Below are 22,843 nucleotides of genomic sequence, written 5' to 3'. Positions count from 1 at the left end.
TCCATATTGATTTCCACATCTCGCTATATCTGTATATTGGAATTCTGCAATCTTGTCAATAAAAGAAAAGAAAACAAAAAAAAAATAAACAAAAATGGAAAAAATAAAATAAGAAGAGGAAGAAGAAAAGAATTAAGAAGTTATACAGTTACGTGTTTAATTGCGTGTATCGTGCAATAACTTTGCGGATTAGCACATTAGATTAAACACATAAGTCAGCTAATTAAGTAAAGAATGTTTAGATAGATAAAACACTTTGTTTCAAAGTTTTCACCTTTTTCGTTAAATATCTCTCAAAATAATTTCGTCAAGCTTTTGAATTTTATATTAATAATTTTTCTTATCTCAGTTCTGTCATCATCGCAAACATTTTTTCTTACATAACATAATAAAGAAATAATGATACCAACCTAAACAAATGAACGATTGAATGAATTATTTACTATCATTACAAGGAAATATCATTTAAGCATATTATTTATCGTCCATTACTAATATGATTCAAAATTCCCTGCTTTTAAATTTAAGAGATTTTCAAATAAATGTTTAAACAATTTTAATATGACACATACATATGTATATATATGTTTGTATGTGTGTATATGTTCATCTTCGAAGACACAGGTAAGTAAAACTTACAAGACAAAATTCAAATTAAGGAAATTAATTAAATGAAAGTTCCTAGAAATGAAGATGAAGATGGAAGAAAACTTGTATTCTCGATTTTAAAACAAAAACTTAGATGACTACTGATATTATCGTGAAAATTTTATTTTATATATTTTATACACATACACACACGCGCGCGCGCGCGTTTTTTGTGAAAAAGAAAGCCGATCGATAATACATTAATGCCTCGTCGTCGTCAATGTCGTAGTCGTCATTGTCGTTGTCGTTGTCGTAATCGTCGACAAAATGAAAAATCGTTATCACTGAACGTCTTCTTAAATAGATTTCACATCGGCGGGAATAAATGCGTCATTTACTGATATGTTTTGAAGAGAGGGGAGTAAAGTATTCACCGAGTTCATGTACGATCGTATATTTAAATATTTACATTCTTAAATTTTAAGCAGTGGTGCTCATAATGCTCGATGCTTATAGGTAAATTACAATCGATCGATTTATCATAAACGAAAATTTATGCGAAAAGAATATTATTTTCTATACTTTGAAATACTCAAAGAGATAAAAAAACAGAACATAAATTTAAATAAAAAATAAAAAGTTAAAATACATACTGCAATATGTTTTTTAATATAATTATTCATTTGTTAATAAAAAATTATGTGCATATAAAAATCTTATAGAATTGAAATAAGTTAAAATTCATATACATACATACACAGATTAATACATCAATGATAATCATTAATTATCTTTACGAGAAACATGTACAAATACTCTTTATCGTTGCGTAACACTATTATTATTTTTAAATATTCATTGAGTTTCGATATCGTAACGGTTCAAGATAATAATAACAAGCTAACTCAGAGCCTTTCATTGCTTCTAGATTTCAGTCGTTGTGAAACGTTTCTACGGTTTTCCTCGTGCCTCTTAATCGCGTAGTCTCTTTCGTTTTATTATTCTTTATCAAAATCAATCTCTCTTTCAAAATTGCGATGGCTTTCGCTTTACGAGTCGGCTCCTCCATTGTACAATCGGTAAAGTATAGATTTAACATTTCTACTTCGTCATCGCGAGTGGCAAATATAATGTACGTGTATGCGTGTATATGTGAGAGAAAAAGAGAAAAAGAAAAACAAAATATAATCGCAAAATTAAAAAATATTGTGAAAAACCACTCGGTGTTTTTGCGGTTAAACTCTTTGTTCAATTTTTCGTGTGTGTATGTGTGTGTGTAATATTACTCAATGGCGGTCATTCACAACTCGATTTTTTTTATATTTTTCATTTACCACATTCTCTTTTTTCTTTTATGCCACTTAGCCATAACCAATACAAAATTCAACGACCTTAATGCATTATGCAAGATCATTATATCTGCGTGTATAGTATAATCCAATAAAAGAGACGAGAGATGTAAAAACAACTTGTTGCCGTTAAAGCAAGAAAAGTTAATTCGAGTATGTTAATGTAAGAAAATGATCTTTCGAGTGTGTTCGGTGGTGGTTTCCTTTCACCTTTTTATATTCTTCCGATCAAGTATACAGATATGGCTACGAGCCAAAAATCTTATCACGCACGAATTCCTTGCTTTAAAGTTTCTTGAGGAAGCTCCTCTCGAGAAAATCTGAAAAAAAATATAAAAATCGCCAATATCTTTTTTTCATTCTCATTGATCTTTTTGTTATAGATCGAAATGATATTTAAAAAAAATAAATAAAAATTGAAACAACTAAAAATAATACGAAATATCGAAAAATTTCGATAAATGATATCGAAAAAAAATTCGATTTAAATAATATCGAATTGAATTAATTAAATGAATTAATATGTAATGACATTTCTACAAGTATTTTAAATCGATATAGATAGTCTGATATACATCGGAATATCCGAGACGAAAGAGAACATTTGTCTATCGAAAAACGTTTATTGCAGAGTAAAAACGGCTGTACGTTGAAGCGACGTTTCCTGTCGCTGAGCTCTCTTCGATCAGGTACCATTGTCCCATTTAAGTTATCGGACATCGGAGAAGGCATTCGAGATGTCACTGTGAAGGAATGGTGAGTAAAGTGTTATTCCAGTGATTTTATCCCACAAGATCGACGTTTTCTTTTTGTTTACTTATGATTTATCGAATTTCAAATGAAACGAGCAAACAATTTCAAAGTGCATTAATAATTAATTGAATAATACGAAATATATTTTTATCGGTAAACAATCGATCTTAGAAAAAGATAGCTCTTTTCGATCATAAAAATTATCAATCTTTCGAAAGAAATTGACATTTCTCATATCGATCATTCGTATGTATCCCACAAGTTTTTTTCCTCTTTACTTATGATTCATCAAATTTCAAATGAAATGGGGAAATAATTTGGAAGTGGATTAATAATTAATTGAATAATATGAAATATCTTTCTATTAGTAATCAATCAATCTTAAAAAGAGATAGGTCTTTTCGTTCATAAAAATTGTCGATTCTTCGGAAGAAATTGGCATTCCTCGTATCAATCATTCGTAGGTATTCCACAAGATCGACGATTTCTTTTTATTTCCTTATTCTAATTAGAATTCTAATTAAAATAAACAAGCAATTTGGAATTGATAAGATTGATCAAAAATGAAAATCTTTCTAACATGAAAATAGTTAATTTTAAAAATCATTGTTAGCTATTGATTTTGAGATATAGTTCATTAATGATATAAGAGTAATTTTATGAATACTTTAAAAATTCGGAGTGCAGAGAGCACTCGATACATGAATTCTGAGTCGTTGTTTCTCATATTTTGTTTATTGTCTCTGTATAGCTTGTTTAAAGTAAGCGTGGTGTTCATTCAATGTTTGTTTTCACTATAACCATATTACTATCAGTCATTTATGCAAGTAATATACTTAAAAAATAATAGATAATAAATAAATTGTTTTGATAATAGATATATTCGTTTTTCTCGTCCCAAAATTAAGTGGATTTGAGTATTAATATTAATGAAAGAATTTAAAAATAAATTTTGTCGTACAATACTAATCAATAACATAATATAAAACATCTTTCTACCGATAATTAGTTAATCATCGATAGATATTTTATCATAAAAAATGTCGATCATACGAAAGAAATTGATATTTCTCGTATGGATGATCTGTAGGTTTGTAAAACCAGGTGATAGAGTGTCTCAATTTGATAACATCTGTGAGGTCCAAAGTGATAAAGCCTCAGTAACGATAACTAGTCGTTACGATGGTTTTATAAGAAAACTTCATTACAAAGTAGATGAGATCGCTTTTATTGGAAACCCTTTGGTAGACATCGAGCTCAACGAGGAAAACGTCGTCGAAAGGGAACAAGAAACGAAAACAGTGGAGACGAGGGAAGAGAATGAGAACAGGGAGTTAGAAAAAAGGGATGATAAAGCGATTTCAGAATATTCGAAGGATATCGATTCCGAAAAGATTCAAATCATTGCAACGCCAGCTGTCAGGAGACTGGCTACGGAGACCAATATTAATCTTGCCGACGTCATCGGCACTGGTAAAGATGGACGTATCCTCAAAGAAGACGTACTGGCACATCTTGAAAAATTCGATTCAAAAAAGAAAATTGAGGACGTTTCTCAGCAAACTGGGAAAACGATTCCGATAAAAAAATATTCCAAGCACATGTGGACAACCATGACGCAATCCCTGGTATTATTTTTTTCTCAACTTCTATATTTTTTCTCTAGTTTTGTTTTTTCTTTTTTTTCCCTCTTTTTCTTTTTTGTATCTTCCTTAATCTCTTTTCTTCTACCTCTTTTGTCTTCTTTTTCTTCTAATTTTTGTTCTCCCTCTTCGTTTTCCCTGTTTTTCCTTCTCTCTCGCCAATCTTTTCTTTTCGCCTTTTTTTCTTCTCCCTTAATAATACAATGATAAAAATACAAATCTTTACGATTTTTCAGAGCATACCACACTTTGTCTATAGCGACGAATGTAATATTACTGAATTGATACGTTATCGAAACGAAGTGAAAGATTCACTCAAAGAACAGGGTATATCTTTGTCTCTAATGCCTTTTCTGATAAAGGCTGCCTCGAAAGCTTTACAAGTGATTCCCGAATTAAACGGTTGGCTCGACGAAGGAAAACAATGCATACGAGTTTCTGAAAAACATAACATCGGTATAGCCATGGATACTCCGGAAGGTCTAATTGTTCCAAATATAAAGGACGTTCAGAATCTCGGTATTTTGTGTATCGCTAAAGAATTGAACAGACTTCAAGAACTCGGTAAGAAAGCATCGATTTCTTTGGCTGATTTAACCGACGCAACTTTCTCCTTATCCAACATTGGTGTGGTAAGTTTCGTTGGAAAAAAAAAGGAATTGTGCAATTTTTTTCTTGCATGTTCTTTTTTTTTATTATCTACAATTCAAGGAACATTTTTTTCCATTTGTTCACAGATCGGAGGTAGTTATACAAAGCCAGTGATTCTCTCTCCACAAATAGCGATCGGAGCTTTCGGTAAAGTACAAAAGTTACCACGTTTCGATGAAAAAGATAACGTGATAGCAGCTAATATAATCGCTGTTAGTTGGGCTGCGGATCATCGAGTGATCGACGGTGTTACGATGGCAAAATACTCGAATTTGTGGAAATATTACGTGGAACATCCCATCGAATTAATGTTGGAATCATGAAATATATTTCATTATATTACGACAATGATAAACAAATTGACAGAACTACGTTGATCGCTTGACTAATAAACGAGAATCTCTAATAATAAATTTATTATGTATAATTTGATAATCCGATGATCTAGCTAAAAGTTATTTAGATTATCGCTTAGAAATTATTTACGACATATTGGAATAAATCAACTCTCTTTGTTTTTTTTTTCTTTTTTTTTTTTACGTAAATATTTATTTCTTTATTTATTGCTGCACAACCAAATAGAATCTTTTTCGTACAGGTAAAATAGTTTTCTCAACATATTGAAAATGTTGCGCTCGGATCGGTGTTCATTGGCTTGGATCGGCTTATGATGGACCGACCGAACGCTAACATTTTTTATTTTATTTTATTTTTATTATTATTTTTTTATATATATATACATCGATCTATTACTAGTTATATCATGTATGTATATTTTGAAGTATGACAATCATATCAAACATGCACGCTAATAAAGTGGTGGTACTAATAGTCAATGCAAACAATTATAATTTTTTTCAATAACAACATAAGAATCAAGAACGTACCAATAATAATGTAAATAATATTACGTTAGATTAAAACACACTGATGAGGATCTAATAAAAATGAAATATGTTTTCACAAATAAAATAAAATCGTAATACAATATCGAAAGTATAAGGACGAGTACGACCACTTGATTGATTTTCCATTCGCTTGACATATTTATTTATGTACATTTGCGCTAAATATTATCCCTTTTTTCAATCATACACTAACATTCAGTCATTTCATTTTGTCAAACACCACCTTAAAGTGTTTCGTCCAAAAGATAGTCAGTCTGTTTAATAGTTAGAATAGTAGAAAAAGTGTGTATATATATATAATATATTAATGGTCCAAATCCGTTTAATACTTAATATATGTTTTAGTGATTGTTATTAGCTCACTCTATTCTCTGTAAGATGTAGAACGAGAAACGTTTCCTCTCCCCCTATCCCCATTGCTTTTTATTAACTTAATTATATTGGTGGTCCTAGAAAAACAAACGTACAGAAAACATATCTGTTCGCGTTAATAATAATACTTAAGAATATAGAAAGAAAAAAATAAATGTTTATAGTGTCTATCACGTACAAAAAGTCACAAATTGAATTTGTACAAAGATACAAATAATAATAATAATAATAATAATAATAATAATAATAATAATAATAATAATATAGACGCGAATATAAAAAATGGTAGTATTTACGATGTAACAGTATCGCTTGTCACACTACTAGTTCGCGAATAAATGCACACATACGTAAAATGTGTAAATGTCATTGTCTGTTATGACTAGGTTTAGAATTTCTCTATGTAACACATAACATACATACATAAATGTGAATACAAAGCTGCTCTCATGCATACAAAAATAATAATATAACTATAAGTAAAGACAGACGATCTTAAGTAGTTCATTTTTTCTACAAGATTTTCACCTCTTGTTCATTAACTTCCACAGAAGTGTGTTGTATAATTTCAAAATTAGATATATTGCGCCCTTTTTAAGAATCATCGCAAAAAAATAATTATATTTGTGTCGGAAGTACGTAGATTAATCTGCCGCTTTTTCTTTTTTTCTTTTTTCCTTTTTTTTAACATATTAACTTGTATATCGTTAAAGATTTGCACTGGAGTATCATATATTACAACTTATCATATTATAGTTAAATACATTAAGTAACTACAAATATCTACACATTTAGAAATAAGAACTTCAAAAAAGATTTTCTCTGTCTCCTTGTTAGTTACTCTTTTTTTTTGAGTTATGTTAAGAAAGAAGGAACTGCTTTGAAATGATATACATACGTGTGTAAGTTCATCTTTGTAAAATCTGTACATTTAAGTGCAACTCTGTCAAATGCAATTCTTCCCCAAATGCATCTTGCATTTCTTTTGTATAATTTCTCTTCCTTGTGTAACTAACAATTCCTTATAAATTCAAGCAATATAGCATAACTGTTTAAGATACATAACAAATATCTTTTAGACAGTTGAATCTATTCAATTTGGTGAATGTAAATTTACATATATCTATGTAAACGTGATTATTATTTAAATGCAACAACACACTGTGCAAATTTAATTATATACTCGTGTTTCATTATAAATGCAGTAATCTAATCTAACATTATATATGACATGATTTAATAAGATTAATATTAAATATACCAATTCCAAGAATCGGATAGTTATATATATATACATACATATATATATATATATATATAAAACTCCAATTCAAAGTAAAATTAAAGTATGGATTGACAATATATGTGCGTGTGGATATTATTGCTTTCTTTAAAAATTCAAATTAAATTCAAATGACAATGAATTCCTAACTTTTCTACAGGTTTTTATTCTAATTCATTTTATTACGCGAAATTATATTAATTCGAGCTATTTGTTCCTTATACGATTTTAAATATTTCTTTATATGCTACTGTATACTTTTGTGGTAATTTTCTACTTGTCAATGCAACTTTATAGGAAAAAAAAAGAATACTGAAAATATAATAATATTATATCCTACTATCGACTTTTATAAAGCATAGTATCTAAAAGATATACATTTGTTTCTCAAAATCATGAGATAAATCACAACCATGATAATAAGTTCTTATTGTTAGTCTGTTAAATTATTATTTGTACCAAGTTAAGGGTAAATACTATAAAATTGTTAAATCACAAAGAAAATAACTGTATTTTGTAATGAGGAGCCTTTGTAAATAAGAGGCAAAAAATACAGCATATACATACTGCAAAGTAAATCAAATATACGTATATACTATTGTGCGAAGAATCCAATCAGTCACAGATAATATAAAAATATTAATAACTTTGATGTGATCAATAATAATGAACTGAACTATATAAACATTTTTAATTAATACGGCACATAGAAGAATATCTTTTTCTTCTTTCTACACATTAACAAGGTTCCTACAGAAAAATATTACTTTATAGTTTTAATTATCCATCACAAAATATGCTTCTATATTCTTTGATAATTATGAGACTAATTTGCTTATAAATACAAATGAAAATATAATATAATAGAATTATTTGCATATTTGAAAATACACATACATATTTATCTTGTTCCAAAAGTTATTATACATTGTGATATAAATTTATAAAAGTTATAGAAAATATAAGATAATATTCGCGCGTATCACGAATTATCAAGAATATAGCAAATTATACATTTTGTAGATATAGATGTACTTGTCTGTAGAAACCCTGTTTATCTATAATTAATAAATCTTTTATATAATTTATATGCATAACATGTGTGTGTATTTATCTATATGTATGTGCATAATTAATAAATAATATTTTGTTTTCTGGCACATTATTAATTCTCGCAAAAGAGAACAAGTTGACATAATTCAACTGTTTAAACAACATCACAGAACTGCGTACAAATATGAAGTTCTGCTTTTTAGATAGTAAAGATTCAAGAAAGAACCTTGTCTAGTCTTCTATTAGTAAAAACACGTTTACACTGTAAGGACCAAATACTATATCTCATTCCATAAAAAATGTTAAAATTTTAAAAAATAACATATTCAGACATTATTATATAGATCACATTTTAGTTTGCCCAAGTATCTCCTCAAAAAGCTTAAAGTTATTGCATACTATAAGCATTTTAAGTACCAATTTACACATGGCATTCTTAGCAAACATACAACACTGGGATACAGTTACATTCATTAATAAATTTGGTTTTAGAACATCCAGGTGAAAACTTCTATGTAGATCGCTTTTAAAGAGATTTTTAATTTTTCATTATTGATGACGACTGATCATCATAGATACCACGGCACCAGTAGCTCGAAGAACGGCAACTGCATTATTATGATCAGATTTGGTGAAATCTATTCCATCAACTTCTAAAATTTTATCACCAGGTCTAAGAGTACCTTGAGCTGGGCCATCAGGATTTACTTTTGTCACAATAATACCCTGAGATGGGAGATTCATGTATGTTCCATGATCGTTTTGTTTATATTACATATATATATATACATATATGAAAGTATGTATATGTACGAATAATTAAATTAAAACTTTAATTCATTGTAACCATAGAAAATATTAATGTTTAATATAACTTACAGTTTCAGCTCCTGCTACACCACCAGCTATACTAAATCCAAGACCAGGATTTTTTCTTACTTGAACAGGCAACTACGAAAGAGTAAACATTATAATTTTTAACAAATTATATTATTGGAAATATTAGTACATATTGCAAATTAACATACCACGTTTGCATTTTTATGAGGTCCAAACATCCATTTAAATCGTGGTCTTCTTTCTAATGTTAATGGTTCATTCAATATCTTATGTACTTTATTATCTAAATTATCTGTGTTATTCAAAGATTTGTTACTAGCTGAAAGTGACGTACTTCTGTCGGAGGCTATGTCATTCTCAACATCCACACAATTTGTAGTAGAAGAATCAGAATTATGACAAATATCGTTTGTATTTGTTTCATTTTTTACTATATTTTCCATCTTATTATCATCTGTATTATCACATAGTATATTATTATTTGAAATATTGCCATTTGCTATTTTCTTCAATTGATTCAAAGTTTTTTCTTGTGAAGAAAGTGGACTCCTATACTTCTTTCCTGTAATAGGAGATGTAGGTATACTTAATACATTTAATGTTTTCGGCAAGTCGCATTCTTCCATAAGTGAATTTACACTTTTATTTAATGTATCATTGTTGCTATTAAAATTCATAGTATCCGAATGTTTTGTTCTTAGAACTGGAATTTTACTTGGTTTAAAAAATCGATCAGTCTCAATTGTTTGATCTAGATTTGTTGTCTCTGGTAATGATACAAGATCATTGGTATTAAGTGACAATTTTTTTTCATTATTAACCGAAGCATTACTCATTTCTTTATCAACAAATGTAGGATTCTTTATAGCTGCATGAACATATTCTTCTATTTTAACAGGTTCTACGTTTCCATTTGAGTGTTGGATATCATCAACATTGGACATATTAGATGTATTCTGTAAGTTTGTTACATGGTTCTCTTGTTGCAGTACTAAAAGAAATTCAAAATCATTTATATTTTAATTATTCTATTATTACCATAAAAAAGATGTGTGTGTGTGTGTGTGTGTATGTATATGTATCAAAACTTACTATTATTAAATTGTTGAAAAAGTGCAGCCTTTTTGGAGAATGCAGCTGCAATGTGATATGGTGGTGGAACTGGTGGAAATTCATTTGATCTTACTTGATCGTAACTTTTCCCATCAATAATAATTGAAGTATTATATGGTTCTATAAATTTATCAGATTCCACGATCTTTGCTATATTTGCTTTAGAGTACTCATCTGGCATCCAAGTAGAATTTACATAATCTGCTACTGTAGGTGTCTTGGCAAGGTAATCAGATGTAGGATTGCGTACATATTTTGCTTCTCGAATATCGGGACTCTTTTCTTTTGCAAGTACTGTTTTATTAGCCTCATCTGAAGATTCTTCTGAATTGGAGTGTTCTTTTTCCTGATGCATTATTGACCTTGCAGAACTATTAATCTTACAATCTTTTGGTAAATGATCAATTGTTGATACAGATAAAGATAAACTCTAAAAATTAAATAATATCTACATAAGAACGTTTCTACTTAAAAAATATGTTTAAAAATTTGTCATTGAATTTACATTAATTGTAAATACCTTATTAGTAAAACCTTGTGAGAACGAAGTTCCAGATTTGGATGCATTTTCTAAAGTAGATGTAGCTTTTGTAATGATAGCTTCTTTAATCATTGTTTGCTGTTCTAAATTCATCTGAAATTGTAAATTTGTAATTATTTATTATAAAATTTTGCTGCTTTATATAATATTTTCTGAAGATACTTACTTTTTGGTCATGTGTAGTTTGATGATGTAAATTTCGAGCATGCCTGGCAAGATTACGCAATTCTTTAGGATAAGGAGTAGGTGCTCGATGAAGTTGATTGGGGACTTCAGATTCTACCTCAGCAGCAAAACATATTCTTTTCCCAGATCCAATTATCGAGCTTGAAATTGGTCCTACAACTTGTGCCATTTCTAACAATAACAAATGTAAATGATCTATTATAACATTAATTGGACTATAAAAAATGTGTAAATTTTACAAGCTAAAATATTAATTACAGAATTTTAGTTTACTCTAATGTATTTCATTTATTATACTTTACCATTTCAGTCTTCATCTTGTTGATCATTATCCACTATAGCAGCAGTAATATTTACAATATTTATATAAGTTTACTCACTAAATGCACGCGTGTTACGTATTATAAAATAAGTCTAAACTTACGTTCAAGATCTTGACGTTGCTTTTGAGGTAACATGAAGCAACTTAATACCATCATATCTTCTTCACAATTAAATTCTTGTTGTAGTGGAACCAATGGTTGACTTTGATTATCACTCAACCATAGTGCTTTTAAATTAGTTAAATTTAACATGGAGACGGGTAAAAATTTAATACAATTATTCACAAGATTAAGTACTCTTAACGAGGATAAATGGCCCATTTCTGGTGGTATACACGTAAGATTATTTGATCGTAAGGAAAGCAAAGATAACGCAGTACAGCTTCCAATTTCTGGTGGTAAACATCGCAAATAGTTATTGTCTGCATTTAAACAATGCAATTTTCGTAAAAGTCCTATAGAAGACGGTAAATACTCAAGGAAATTCTTAGTGATTATAAGCTCTTCTAAGCTTGACATCTGACCAATGTCATTTGGCAGTGCATTTAATTGATTGTCATCAATTTTAAGTGTCACAATTGTACGTAAATAACACAATGTATCTGGAAGCTGATAAATTTCATTTGATGAGAGGTTCATTATTGATATATCTCTCCATCCTCGTATTTCTGATGGAATAAGATGTACTGCATTCATAGTGCAATCAAAATGATTTAAACGATATAGCTGCTCAATATTTGGAGATATACGTCGTATATCATTACCATCTATCCATAATTCAGTAAGATTGACAAGATCACCGACAACTTCAGGCTATAGACAAAATTAAAATTCAATAATTAAAAAAAACTTCATAACAATAATCATCCATTACTATTATACTTACTAATTCGGTAAAATCATTGTTACCAATATCAAGCCTTTGCAAATTTACCAAACGGCTCATGCTTTTGGGAAGTGTCATCATATTATTTTCTCGAAGTTCCAATGTTCTTAAAGCTGAAAGCCGTCCGAAATTAGCTGGAAGATATTCTATATATGCATCATTTATATATAGTTCCCGTAATCCAACAATGTGCGTAATAGCATCAGGAAATCTTTCAAAAGGATTAACACTGATATCTATAGAACGTAAATTCTTGCATTCTTTTATACTATCTGGTAACTCTTTTATACCTGAAAGAGAGAGATGATTTATAAAATTAATGTATCTCATTTAATTTTATATATATTTTTAACAGGAATACTAAATATATACTAACTGTTTTTACTTAAGTCTAAATATTCAAGATTAATTAACGATGCTATGGCGGGTGGTAAAACAGTAACCTCATTATCGCTAAGGGAAAGTATTCTCAATTCATGGCACTGGAAGAGTGGTCTTGGAAGATCCTTTATCTGTAGAATATATTGTAATGTTTTATAAAATAATTAATCTATTATAAAAATTAAATTAAATTAGCAAGTAGAAAAATATCAAAATACAATTTTATTAATAATAATTAAATTTCAACAATATAATTATATATTTACCCTATTGGCATCAAGATATAATTTCTCCAATGTCCTCTCATAAATGAACACATCAGGTGGTACATCATAAAGATTACAGTGATTTAATTGTAATTCACAAATATCTTCTTCCTGTGCTCTCAGACATGCAGCGCACTGCCACCAGGCACTACCCATTTCATTAACTATATGTTTTAGCCAATATTACCCTGCTAATTATTTAATTAATAATAATTTGATAAGATTTAATAATATATTAATATCATGAATATGTTTCATAAAGGTTATTGAAATGAAAAAAGTATTGTAAATTACCTGTTGTTTGTTAAATAAGCTTGAACATTTAACACACAGTACTTCAATCTTTATTTCCGTCAATTATAAACGTGCATGAAAAAATACGTTCGCATGGAAATCATTAAAATCATTCAGCCGTCATGGGGTCGACATATCGTTTTTTTCGAGATGGTCGTGAGAGATTTATGTTCCCTCGCACCATTGCGACTCGATGAAACGTAGCAAGATATCAAAGATCAGAAGATTCTTTGATTAAAAAAATATAACGATAATAATTGGCACTAAAGAAATGTCAAGAAATGGAGGTTATCGAATATTTCTTTTAAACTATCTATCCCCCCCCCCTCCGCACCATAAACGTTTAAACATTTATTTATACTTACCATACTGACATTTGACAATTTCAAAGAAATTTAATGTAACGTAATATATTACAATATGATTTTACAATTGTAATAATTTGATGCATTTGAATACATATAAAGTCTCAAACTTTTTATTTCACAAAAAAAAACTTTTATCATAGTCATAGAACATTAGATAGAACAACCGAATCGAATGTTTTTTATCCGACTAGTATACGTACACACATCAAGTTATAAATCATTTGAAATATTTCACAGCATCATTCGTATATATTAAAGTTGTTCGTCACCTTTCGCTCGAAGCGTGTGTGACTTCAGCGACAAGTATGGACAAAATATGAACTACAAGCATAACCGGAGAACATTCTTTACACCGTGTGCCAATCGTATCGATGAAAAAGCTTGCAAAAGTTATAACTCACGCGTGACCTAACAATCGAATTGATGTATATTAGAAATTTTTGTACGTAATAAAAATAGTGGTATATTTGACGAAAGTAAAAAAACCACATGTTAGAACTTTGAAGATAGATTAATTGAAAAATCTTTGTAAATTGTAAAAATTTTATATTTTTTGTTTCTAATTAAACTTATACAGACAGCTTAACATTTAAGCAGCCATTAGCTCGATATTACTTACGATGGAACGCATAGTATATAAAATATGATACATATTATGGTAAAAAATATATTATGTCTAGATTTCATGTAAATGAAATCATATAGAAATGCATATAGAGATCCATGGATTAACGATGATCCTATTCTTTTGTTATTATTTTTTTGAAATTAAATTAAATTTCAATCGCGTTCAATGCTTTTGGAAGAAAGCGCGAAAAATCGGTATCATAAAATCTATTTAATTGAAAAGTAATGAAGAATCTTGTCACATTTCATCTAATCGAAAAATTTTATGTTTTTCCATATAAAAATTTAGACTAGTACGTATTCATATGGTCGATATTTAATCGATAGTACCTCAAGGTTTATTTCTCATAATTATACATTTCATTATCATTTTTAGAATGCACACGTATTATGAATAAATCTATGTTTCTGTAAATGTAATTTTCAAATATCTATAACTCGATATATTCCGCAATTTATATCAAATTAATTATATCGAAAATGAAAAATTCTAATCTTTAATTTTCCTGTAACAGAATACAAGTGAAAAATATGATATTTAAGTGTGCTTATTTCATCGCCATGTGCATCTTTACTCGCTGCAGTTTCAGTAATCCCCACAATTGCGTATCTTGTACGTTTCGTGACTATAACTTTAATAAAATATAGATTTATAGAAATAAGAAATTAATGAAAAATGATTATGAAAAATAGAAGTATGAACTAAATTAAACTTAAAAAAAGAAACAAATGTAAAATGTATATGACTTGATTTTAATAATAAAAATGCATAAAATATGAAATAATCCTATTTGCAAAATGGGATCGAAGACGGAAAATGACGTCGTTTTAGTTTTTCAAATATACTGTATTAATCATCATAAAAACACTTTGAGTGAGGATATAGTAAAATCAAAATATGACTAAAAATCATTCTTGAAAGGCTCAAAAATAACCTACAGTAACCATAGTTTATAGGAACCTCTTCGACATATAACTTCTTTGCTTTATACCTTAACCACTGCAACAGGGCATTCCAACAGTTAATGACAAAAAATTAGAATTGTCCCTGATTCTAAAATGTGAGAGGAAACCGGCAATCTAAATACAAAAAAAAAACAAATTTTTTTATATACTTTATTATTGCCTTTTGATCGAGAGATCAAAAAAGCATAAGGAGAGAAACATATATTAATATGTATATTAATTACTGAAAATCCTGCGCTAAAAATTGTTTAACTTATTGTAGAGTCCACAAACTGTGATTCTAAAAGTCCTTTTATTTTTTAGTAATAATTCTACTCAACTTTTCTCTTTTAAAAACAATTATTCTATTCGACTTTTTTTGTCAAAAACAATGACTCCATTAAGACTTTTTTTTCATCGAAAAAATTGATTAAATATTTAATTAATTTTTATTTAAAAATATAATGGAAAACCCTTGAATGCTTTTTTTTAGAAGCGATTACTCTGATTATTATAAGAAAATCATGCGATTTCGCTTGTAATCCAAAGACTATCTATCGCATCTTCTTGCTCATTCTTTGTTAGAACTTGTGAATATTCATGAATATTGATGTCAAAGTGCAAATAGTTATAAACACGTATAAAACAAAAAGATTCTATTCTGATCTAATAAATCAAAAAGATAAGGATTCACGAGTAAATCTCCGAAGAAAAATTACTTGTGGTCACTCAAAGCTTTTTACTAATTAATTACACTCAATTATCTATGCCAATACAAAACGCACCCTCGACATAATTAACTGATCGAAAAGACTTAAAAATTCACTTACTACTTAAGAAGTTTTGCAATGGCTTCAAACACTCATGTAATGTAGGTCAAAATTGAGTGAAGTTGAAAATGAAGTAGGTCGACATGGAAATTAATTGAAATTGTTGTAGATTGAGTTTATCTTTAATGATGCACTGAATCTAATGCGCGATAATTATTCATTAATTGCGAGATGACACTCGACTTAATTCATAAAACTTTACTGTCCTGTGTAAATATAAACTATGTGATTGTTAAAAATCGTTTTTTTGAACAGTCGATTCGAATATACTTGTTATTTAAATCGTAAAACGCGGTCAAACTTAAATTAACGAACAAGCGCTGCTTCTACTTCGCGATTTTTTACTTATTATTTTAGCGATATAATAATCAATTTTTTCATTGCTTAGCGCAATAAAGTTTCGAAACAGAAAAATAAAAACAAAATTATTAGTATCATTCTTATGATAAGAAATCATTGAATATATCGAGTAAAAATTTAATATAAAAATTTACTTACTTTAAATTTTTGTTGATCCTTGAACAGTGTTTATTCTGCTTCAAGATGATAAAGAATATTGACGAACATATGAAATTATAAATAAGTTTCTTATCGTGTAAATAAATATAAAATAATTAAAATCATATGTTATTTAAGCTTAATCGTTTAGAAGGTTACAGCTTCGATATTTTCTCGTCGGAATACAAAAGAAAACTATTTTAATAACTGTAAAAATAACTTGAGCATTCGTTTTTATTGATATTACATACAGTCAATAACTCAGAGTTAAAAATATATATTTAGTGAAATATTAAATTAGAATTATTTTATGTTTAACGCGTGTTACGTATTATGTAATATTTAAGCGGATGTACTATTATTTAAATATTAGTTTATTATATTCCGTGTACTTATACATTGTTTAAATAATTATGAAATTGAAAATATAAATTATTTGTTTAACCATATGCAAAGAGAGAATTTCGATGTTTATTCATCAGAATGTAAAAGAATACTAATTCGAAAACTATCAAAGTCAGTTGAAAGCTCGTTTTAAAAATTATATTACAAACAATCAACAATCTCTAGTTTAAAATGTGTTTATTAACTGTGTAACGTTTATAAAAATGGACAAACCTAATTATTATAAATTATTGTTATATAAGTATTAGAAATTAGTAAAGTTCTCTATAACATATTAATATATAAAATATAAAGAGAAATTTATCTAAAATTAATACTATCTTAGAAACTCTTTTATGAACTCTTTAATATAAACGATTGATTACATCTTTCCTTATTTTTATCGTAGATTCATCTGTTCAAATAAAAATTTCTAAGTAAGTTATCTTAGCTTCTTCGTGTGAACATTACAAAAGGCGTTTTCTTACGTTTGGAAATCGAAAAATTTGAACATTGGTTTATGCACAAGCAAGTAATCGTCTACTTTACGAAGCCAAACATACACCACTCAAGCATATATATGAAAATCAGTAGTGGGATTACGAACTTCTACTCTTTCACCGTAAATTTTAAAAGGCGCCACTATACGGAACTTATTTTTTATGAAAAATGTCGAAAACAGTGTTTACGCCAACAATAAATATAAATGTAATACTTCATTGATTTTGATAAAGAAGATCTCATTTTAAAACCGAAGGTTTAAACGTGGAGATAACTTTTTCCAATTTAAAAAAAAAAAATTATTTGTATACATAAACTATTCTCAAAAAAATACCATTTTTGATATAATTATTTTCGAAGAAAATAAACATCTTCGAAAATTTTCAAAAGTCATCTCCTAGTTTAAACTTTTATCTTTAAAATAATATCTTGTTCATCAAAGTCGATCAAGGATTACGTCTAGATTCGTTGTTGGCATAAACCATTATAAAATTAGATGTGATGAACAATCTTTAACTATGATAAAAGTTTCTAAAATAAATATCGAATTCAATATAAGATTATTTTTCTAACTATAACCTATATTTCTAACTAAAAATAGAAAAAACATTTGTTTCGTTTAAAATTCTAATTCAAAACGACTATAAAATAATTTGGCCAAATAAACATGGCGCTTCAATCGCAAATAAATATTCTTTATCTTTATATTTTACATTTTTTTTTAATTTATGGAAATAATTATTGAAATTGTTTACGATAATAAAAGGTACATATTTATTATTTATCATTTCTAATTCTATTATTATACATTTTGTATGTTCATATATGATTTGTGGACAACTACCTCATCTCTTTATTTCATACACTGCCATGACCATAATATAAGATTCTGTATCCGTTCTGTATATCGTTAAGTTCATGCGTGTTCGTAATTTTGTAGACACGCTTTGTGTAGACGCGATATAGTAGTAAACTTTGTGTGAAGTTTTAGAATTGTGTTGTTAATTTATTAATATTTAAGAAACTATTGTCAATAGTTCATTTTTGTGTAGAAAATGCTATAAAATTAAAATGGCAGTTCCTTCTGTATCTTTATCACCAAGAAACAAGAAACATTTTCTTGGTGTACCAGCTCCACTTGGATATGTAGCTGGTGTTGGAAGAGGGTAATTTAAACAATACAATTTATTGCATTATTATATATAATATATATATATGTATATACTGAAAAACTAAATAAAAAAAAAAAATTTCTTAGAAATTCATTAAAATCTAATTTATTTTAGAGCCACTGGATTTACAACTCGATCTGATATTGGTCCAGCACGAGATGCTAATGATGTATCGTAAGTATTGTTCTATATAATAGAGGAATAGTATAAATAAGTGTTGAACAATTTAAAAGTCAAGATTAGAATGTGTCGAGATTAATTTGTAAACTATATGATAATTTATTTTATTCATTCATTATAATATTCTATAGATATTGTTATTATGTTATTTACCTTTGATTAATATAACGATTATAACAATATAACATAATAGTATTATAAATATTCTTATGATATTGATATCTTTATTCATTTAATATGTACTTTTACATTAATTATTTATTATCTTTAATATATATAGAGATGATAGGCATGCTCCACCTACAAAACGTACAAAGAAAAAAGAAGAAGAAGAAGAAGATGAAGAAGACTTAAATGATTCTAATTATGATGAATTCTCTGGTTATGGAGGTTCTCTTTTTAGTAAAGTTAGTACATATATCTACTAGCAGTATTAGCAGAATATTCTAAATGTTATACATATTATCGTTAATATTTAAAAATACTTTTAGGATCCCTATGATAAAGATGATGAAGAAGCTGATGCAATTTATGAAGCAATTGATAAACGAATGGATGAAAAACGTAAAGAATATAGAGAAAAACGTTTGAGAGAAGAATTGGAACGATATCGTCAAGAACGTCCTAAAATCCAACAACAGTTTTCAGATTTAAAAAGAGAATTAGTTAATGTTACTGAGGACGAATGGAAAAATGTTCCTGAGGTTGGAGATGGTAGAAATAGAAAACAAAGAAATCCAAGAGCAGAAAAATTCACACCATTACCAGACTCTGTATTAGCCAGAAATTTAGGTGGTAAAACTTCTACCAGTATTGATCCATCAAGTGGTTTAGCATCTATGATGCCTGGCGTAGCTACACCTGGGATGCTAACACCAACTGGAGACTTAGATTTAAGAAAAATTGGACAAGCAAGAAATACTCTTATGAATGTAAAATTAAATCAAGTTTCTGATTCTGTAGAAGGACAAACTGTTGTTGATCCAAAAGGATATCTTACTGATTTACAGAGTATGATTCCAACATACGGTGGAGATATTAAGTAAATAAATTTTGCTTATTTATTTAATTTGAATAATAATTAGATATATTGATAAATTTGAATAATTGAATAATTAATTTATATTTTTATTTATTTCTTAGTGACATAAAAAAAGCAAGATTATTATTGAAATCATTACGGGAAACAAATCCTAATCATCCTTCTGCTTGGATTGCATCTGCTCGATTAGAAGAAGTAACAGGAAAGGTTCAAGCTGCACGAAATTTAATAATGAAAGGCTGTGAAGTGAATCCAACATCTGAAGATTTATGGTTGGAAGCTGCAAGATTACAACCACCTGATACTGCAAAAGCAGTAATTGCTCAATCAGTACGACATATTCCAACATCTGTCAGAATATGGATAAAAGCTGCAGATTTAGAAACTGAAGCAAAGGCAAAAAGAAGAGTTTATCGAAAAGCTCTCGAGCATATTCCGAATTCTGTTAGATTGTGGAAAGCAGCAGTTGAATTGGAGGAACCAGAAGATGCTCGTATTCTTCTTAGTCGAGCTGTAGAATGTTGCCCAACTAGTGTTGATTTATGGCTTGCTTTAGCCAGATTAGAAACCTATGATAATGCAAGAAAAGTTCTTAATAAGGCTAGAGAAAATATCCCAACTGATAGACAAATCTGGACTACAGCTGCTAAGTTAGAAGAAGCTAATGGGAATAAACACATGGTAGAAAAAATTATTGATCGAGCTATATCTTCCTTAAGTGCAAATGGAGTTGAAATTAATAGAGAACATTGGTTTAAAGAAGCTATGGAAGCAGAAAAAGCTGGAGCAGTACATTGCTGTCAAGTAATTGTTAAAGCCATTATTGGTTTTGGTGTTGAAGAGGAAGATAGGAAACATACTTGGATGGAAGATGCGGAAACTGTAAGTTATTGTAATTGTTATATTATGATCATTAATTTTTCGTACATAAAATAAACATAAACAAAATTTTACACATTCTAGTGTGCGCAACAAGGAGCATTAGAATGTGCAAGAGCAGTATATGCATATGCACTAACAACATTCCCTAGTAAGAAATCTATTTGGTTACGAGCAGCTTATTTCGAAAAAACATACGGTACACGGGAATCTTTAGAATCCTTGCTACAAAGAGCAGTTGCACATTGTCCTAAAAGTGAAGTACTCTGGCTTATGGGAGCTAAGTCTAAATGGTTGGCTGTAAGTATTTATGATTATATCTTTCTCTTTTGTATAAATATAAATTACTTTTATTTTCTATTATATTGTTCATAATCTATATCCCTTTTGATATGTATTATAGGGAGATGTACCTGCAGCAAGAGGTATCTTATCTCTAGCTTTTCAAGCAAATCCAAATTCTGAAGAAATTTGGTTAGCAGCTGTGAAATTGGAATCAGAAAATGCAGAATATGAAAGAGCACGACGTTTACTTGCAAAAGCTAGAGCATCTGCTCCTACACCAAGAGTAATGATGAAGAGTGCCAAGTTAGAATGGGCTCTTAATAATCTTGAGGCAGCTTTACACCTTTTAAAGGAAGCCCTTGAAGCATTTGAAGATTTTCCTAAATTATGGTTAATGAAAGGACAAATTGAAGAACAACAAGGAGATTTAGACAAAGCATTAGAAACTTATAATCAAGCTGTAAATAATTATATTTTTATATTCTATTGTATTCGTTTTATTTTCTATTAGAAATTTATATTTACTTTTCAATATTTTCAGATTAAAAAATGTCCGAATTCAATTCCTTTGTGGCGTTTATTGGCACAATTAGAACATAGAAAAAATCAAGTAACAAAAGCTAGATCAGTTTTAGAAAAAGCACGACTACGTAATCCCAAAAATGCAGAATTATGGCTTGAAGCTATTAGAAATGAATTAAAATCTGGCGGTGTACGTGATATGGCACATACTTTAATGGCAAAAGCATTACAAGAATGTCCTACATCAGGATTACTTTGGGCAGAAGCTATCTTAATGGAACCACGGCCACAACGAAAAACAAAAAGTGTTGATGCTCTTAAGAAATGTGAACATGATCCACATGTTCTTCTTGCGGTATCAAAGTAAGATTTTATTATGTATCTGTAAACTTTTATAATAATTAATATTTCTAATTATATTAATTATGTATCATTTGTTATAGATTATTTTGGTGTGAACACAAAATTTCTAAGTGTAGAGATTGGTTCAATAGAACTGTTAAAATAGATCCAGATTTAGGAGATACATGGGCTTATTTTTATAAATTTGAACTTTTAAATGGAACTGAGGAACAACAAGAAGACGTTAAAAAAAGATGTATTGCTGCAGAACCACACCATGGTGAAAATTGGTGCAGAGTATCCAAAAATATTGTAAATTGGTGTTTGAGTGTGGATCAAATTTTGATAATAGTTGCAAAAGATTTAAAAATCCCTATATAAAATAATTAAACTGTACATTATATGAACATATAAAGTAATATCACATTTTTTGCACAATATATGCATATTGTACATAATTAAGTTAAATAATATATTCATTTAAATAAACTTAAAAATCAATTACTTTGATAATATAATAACAAAGTAAAAAATAGACCTGATTATATTTACTTTTTTTTTAATTTTTCTAATATCTCTATTTTGTAAATATAAGTAATATATGTATAAATCACATATACATTAATTCAATTTATAATTTGTATTGCACTTCTCTCATTCTTTTAAGAGAAGTAATTTAACAAATAAAACGAAACCTTCAAAATTCATGTAAAAAATATTTTCAATAATTTCTTTTCATTCTTTGTTTTTAGAAACTCCAAAACATATATGACTTAAGTACATTACGGTACGAATAAATATTATTGTAAAGTCAAGGTTATGTTTTCAAGTAACTGGAG

At 28.4% G+C, this 22,843-nt stretch overlaps 3 protein-coding genes and 2 long non-coding RNA genes across 8 annotated transcripts; 3 read left to right on the top strand and 2 right to left on the bottom strand.

The window, feature by feature from the left end:
* Positions 1 to 2,610, bottom strand: LOC127067022 (uncharacterized). The gene is made up of 2 exons (XR_007782533.1): positions 2,513 to 2,610; positions 1 to 2,257 (listed from the first exon to the last, which is right to left on the bottom strand). It is a non-coding gene; the product is annotated as an uncharacterized LOC127067022 (long non-coding RNA).
* Positions 1,506 to 5,397, top strand: LOC127067015 (lipoamide acyltransferase component of branched-chain alpha-keto acid dehydrogenase complex, mitochondrial). Of its 2 annotated transcripts, none has more exons than XM_051001453.1 (5): positions 1,506 to 1,667; positions 2,569 to 2,693; positions 3,781 to 4,318; positions 4,570 to 4,897; positions 5,071 to 5,214. In XM_051001453.1, exons 1-5 carry the CDS (start codon positions 1,626 to 1,628, stop codon positions 5,079 to 5,081), a joined length of 1,044 nt encoding a protein of 347 aa, XP_050857410.1. In that variant the 5' UTR covers positions 1,506 to 1,625; the 3' UTR covers positions 5,082 to 5,214. The 2 variants fall into 2 exon arrangements, with proteins under 2 accessions (XP_050857410.1, XP_050857409.1); XM_051001452.1 differs by having other exon boundaries at positions 1,507 to 1,667; positions 4,570 to 4,965; positions 5,071 to 5,397.
* Positions 5,398 to 6,006: 609 nt separating this feature from the next.
* LOC127067009 (protein lap1) lies at positions 6,007 to 14,076 on the bottom strand. Of its 3 annotated transcripts, none has more exons than XM_051001436.1 (12): positions 13,795 to 14,076; positions 13,430 to 13,692; positions 13,136 to 13,326; positions 12,865 to 13,000; positions 12,489 to 12,778; positions 11,704 to 12,415; positions 11,260 to 11,450; positions 11,073 to 11,186; positions 10,532 to 10,982; positions 9,628 to 10,430; positions 9,479 to 9,550; positions 6,007 to 9,325 (listed from the first exon to the last, which is right to left on the bottom strand). In XM_051001436.1, the coding sequence occupies exons 3-12, from the start codon at positions 13,289 to 13,291 to the stop codon at positions 9,149 to 9,151; spliced, it is 3,102 nt and encodes a 1,033-aa protein (XP_050857393.1). In that variant the 5' UTR covers positions 13,292 to 13,326; positions 13,430 to 13,692; positions 13,795 to 14,076; the 3' UTR covers positions 6,007 to 9,148. The 3 variants fall into 3 exon arrangements, with proteins under 3 accessions (XP_050857393.1, XP_050857395.1, XP_050857394.1); XM_051001438.1 differs by having other exon boundaries at positions 13,136 to 13,323; XM_051001437.1 differs by lacking the exon at positions 13,795 to 14,076 and having other exon boundaries at positions 13,430 to 13,752.
* On the top strand, positions 10,313 to 11,551 carry LOC127067021 (uncharacterized). The gene is made up of 2 exons (XR_007782532.1): positions 10,313 to 10,397; positions 11,277 to 11,551. It is a non-coding gene; the product is annotated as an uncharacterized LOC127067021 (long non-coding RNA).
* A 4,431-nt stretch (positions 14,077 to 18,507) lies between the features above and the next one.
* On the top strand, positions 18,508 to 22,539 carry LOC127066619 (pre-mRNA-processing factor 6). Its single transcript, XM_051000506.1, has 9 exons — positions 18,508 to 18,748; positions 18,869 to 18,928; positions 19,215 to 19,341; positions 19,426 to 19,976; positions 20,078 to 20,858; positions 20,940 to 21,155; positions 21,259 to 21,600; positions 21,682 to 22,025; positions 22,106 to 22,539. The coding sequence occupies exons 1-9, from the start codon at positions 18,654 to 18,656 to the stop codon at positions 22,383 to 22,385; spliced, it is 2,796 nt and encodes a 931-aa protein (XP_050856463.1). The 5' UTR covers positions 18,508 to 18,653; the 3' UTR covers positions 22,386 to 22,539.
* The last annotated feature ends 304 nt before the right edge of the window (positions 22,540 to 22,843 follow it).

Source organism: Vespula vulgaris, chromosome 10, assembly GCF_905475345.1.
Source record: "Vespula vulgaris chromosome 10, iyVesVulg1.1, whole genome shotgun sequence".
In the NCBI taxonomy this organism is placed as follows: domain Eukaryota; kingdom Metazoa; phylum Arthropoda; class Insecta; order Hymenoptera; family Vespidae; genus Vespula; species Vespula vulgaris.
Note: the sequence above shows the minus strand (reverse complement) of the source record. Positions and strands in the feature narration are given on the sequence as shown.

Bases quoted from the DNA above. Each gene is read 5' to 3' on its own strand.
- LOC127066619 (XM_051000506.1), top strand. From the start codon at position 18,654: ATGGCAGTTCCTTCTGTATCTTTATCACCAAGAAACAAGAAACATTTT. The intron at 19,342-19,425 runs GTTAGTACATAT...AAATACTTTTAG, and splicing joins GAGGTTCTCTTTTTAGTAAA to GATCCCTATGATAAAGATGA. The intron at 21,601-21,681 runs GTAAATAATTAT...CAATATTTTCAG, and splicing joins TAGAAACTTATAATCAAGCT to ATTAAAAAATGTCCGAATTC.
- LOC127067015 (XM_051001452.1), top strand. From the start codon at position 1,626: ATGGCTTTCGCTTTACGAGTCGGCTCCTCCATTGTACAATCG. The intron at 1,668-2,568 runs GTAAAGTATAGA...CGTTTATTGCAG, and splicing joins GCTCCTCCATTGTACAATCG to AGTAAAAACGGCTGTACGTT. The intron at 4,319-4,569 runs GTATTATTTTTT...ACGATTTTTCAG, and splicing joins CAACCATGACGCAATCCCTG to AGCATACCACACTTTGTCTA.
- LOC127067009 (XM_051001436.1), bottom strand. From the start codon at position 13,291: ATGGGTAGTGCCTGGTGGCAGTGCGCTGCATGTCTGAGAGCACAGGAA. The intron at 12,779-12,864 runs GTTAGTATATAT...TCTCTCTTTCAG, and splicing joins TTTAGACTTAAGTAAAAACA to GTATAAAAGAGTTACCAGAT. The intron at 10,983-11,072 runs GTATTTACAATT...TTTAATTTTTAG, and splicing joins CACAAGGTTTTACTAATAAG to AGTTTATCTTTATCTGTATC.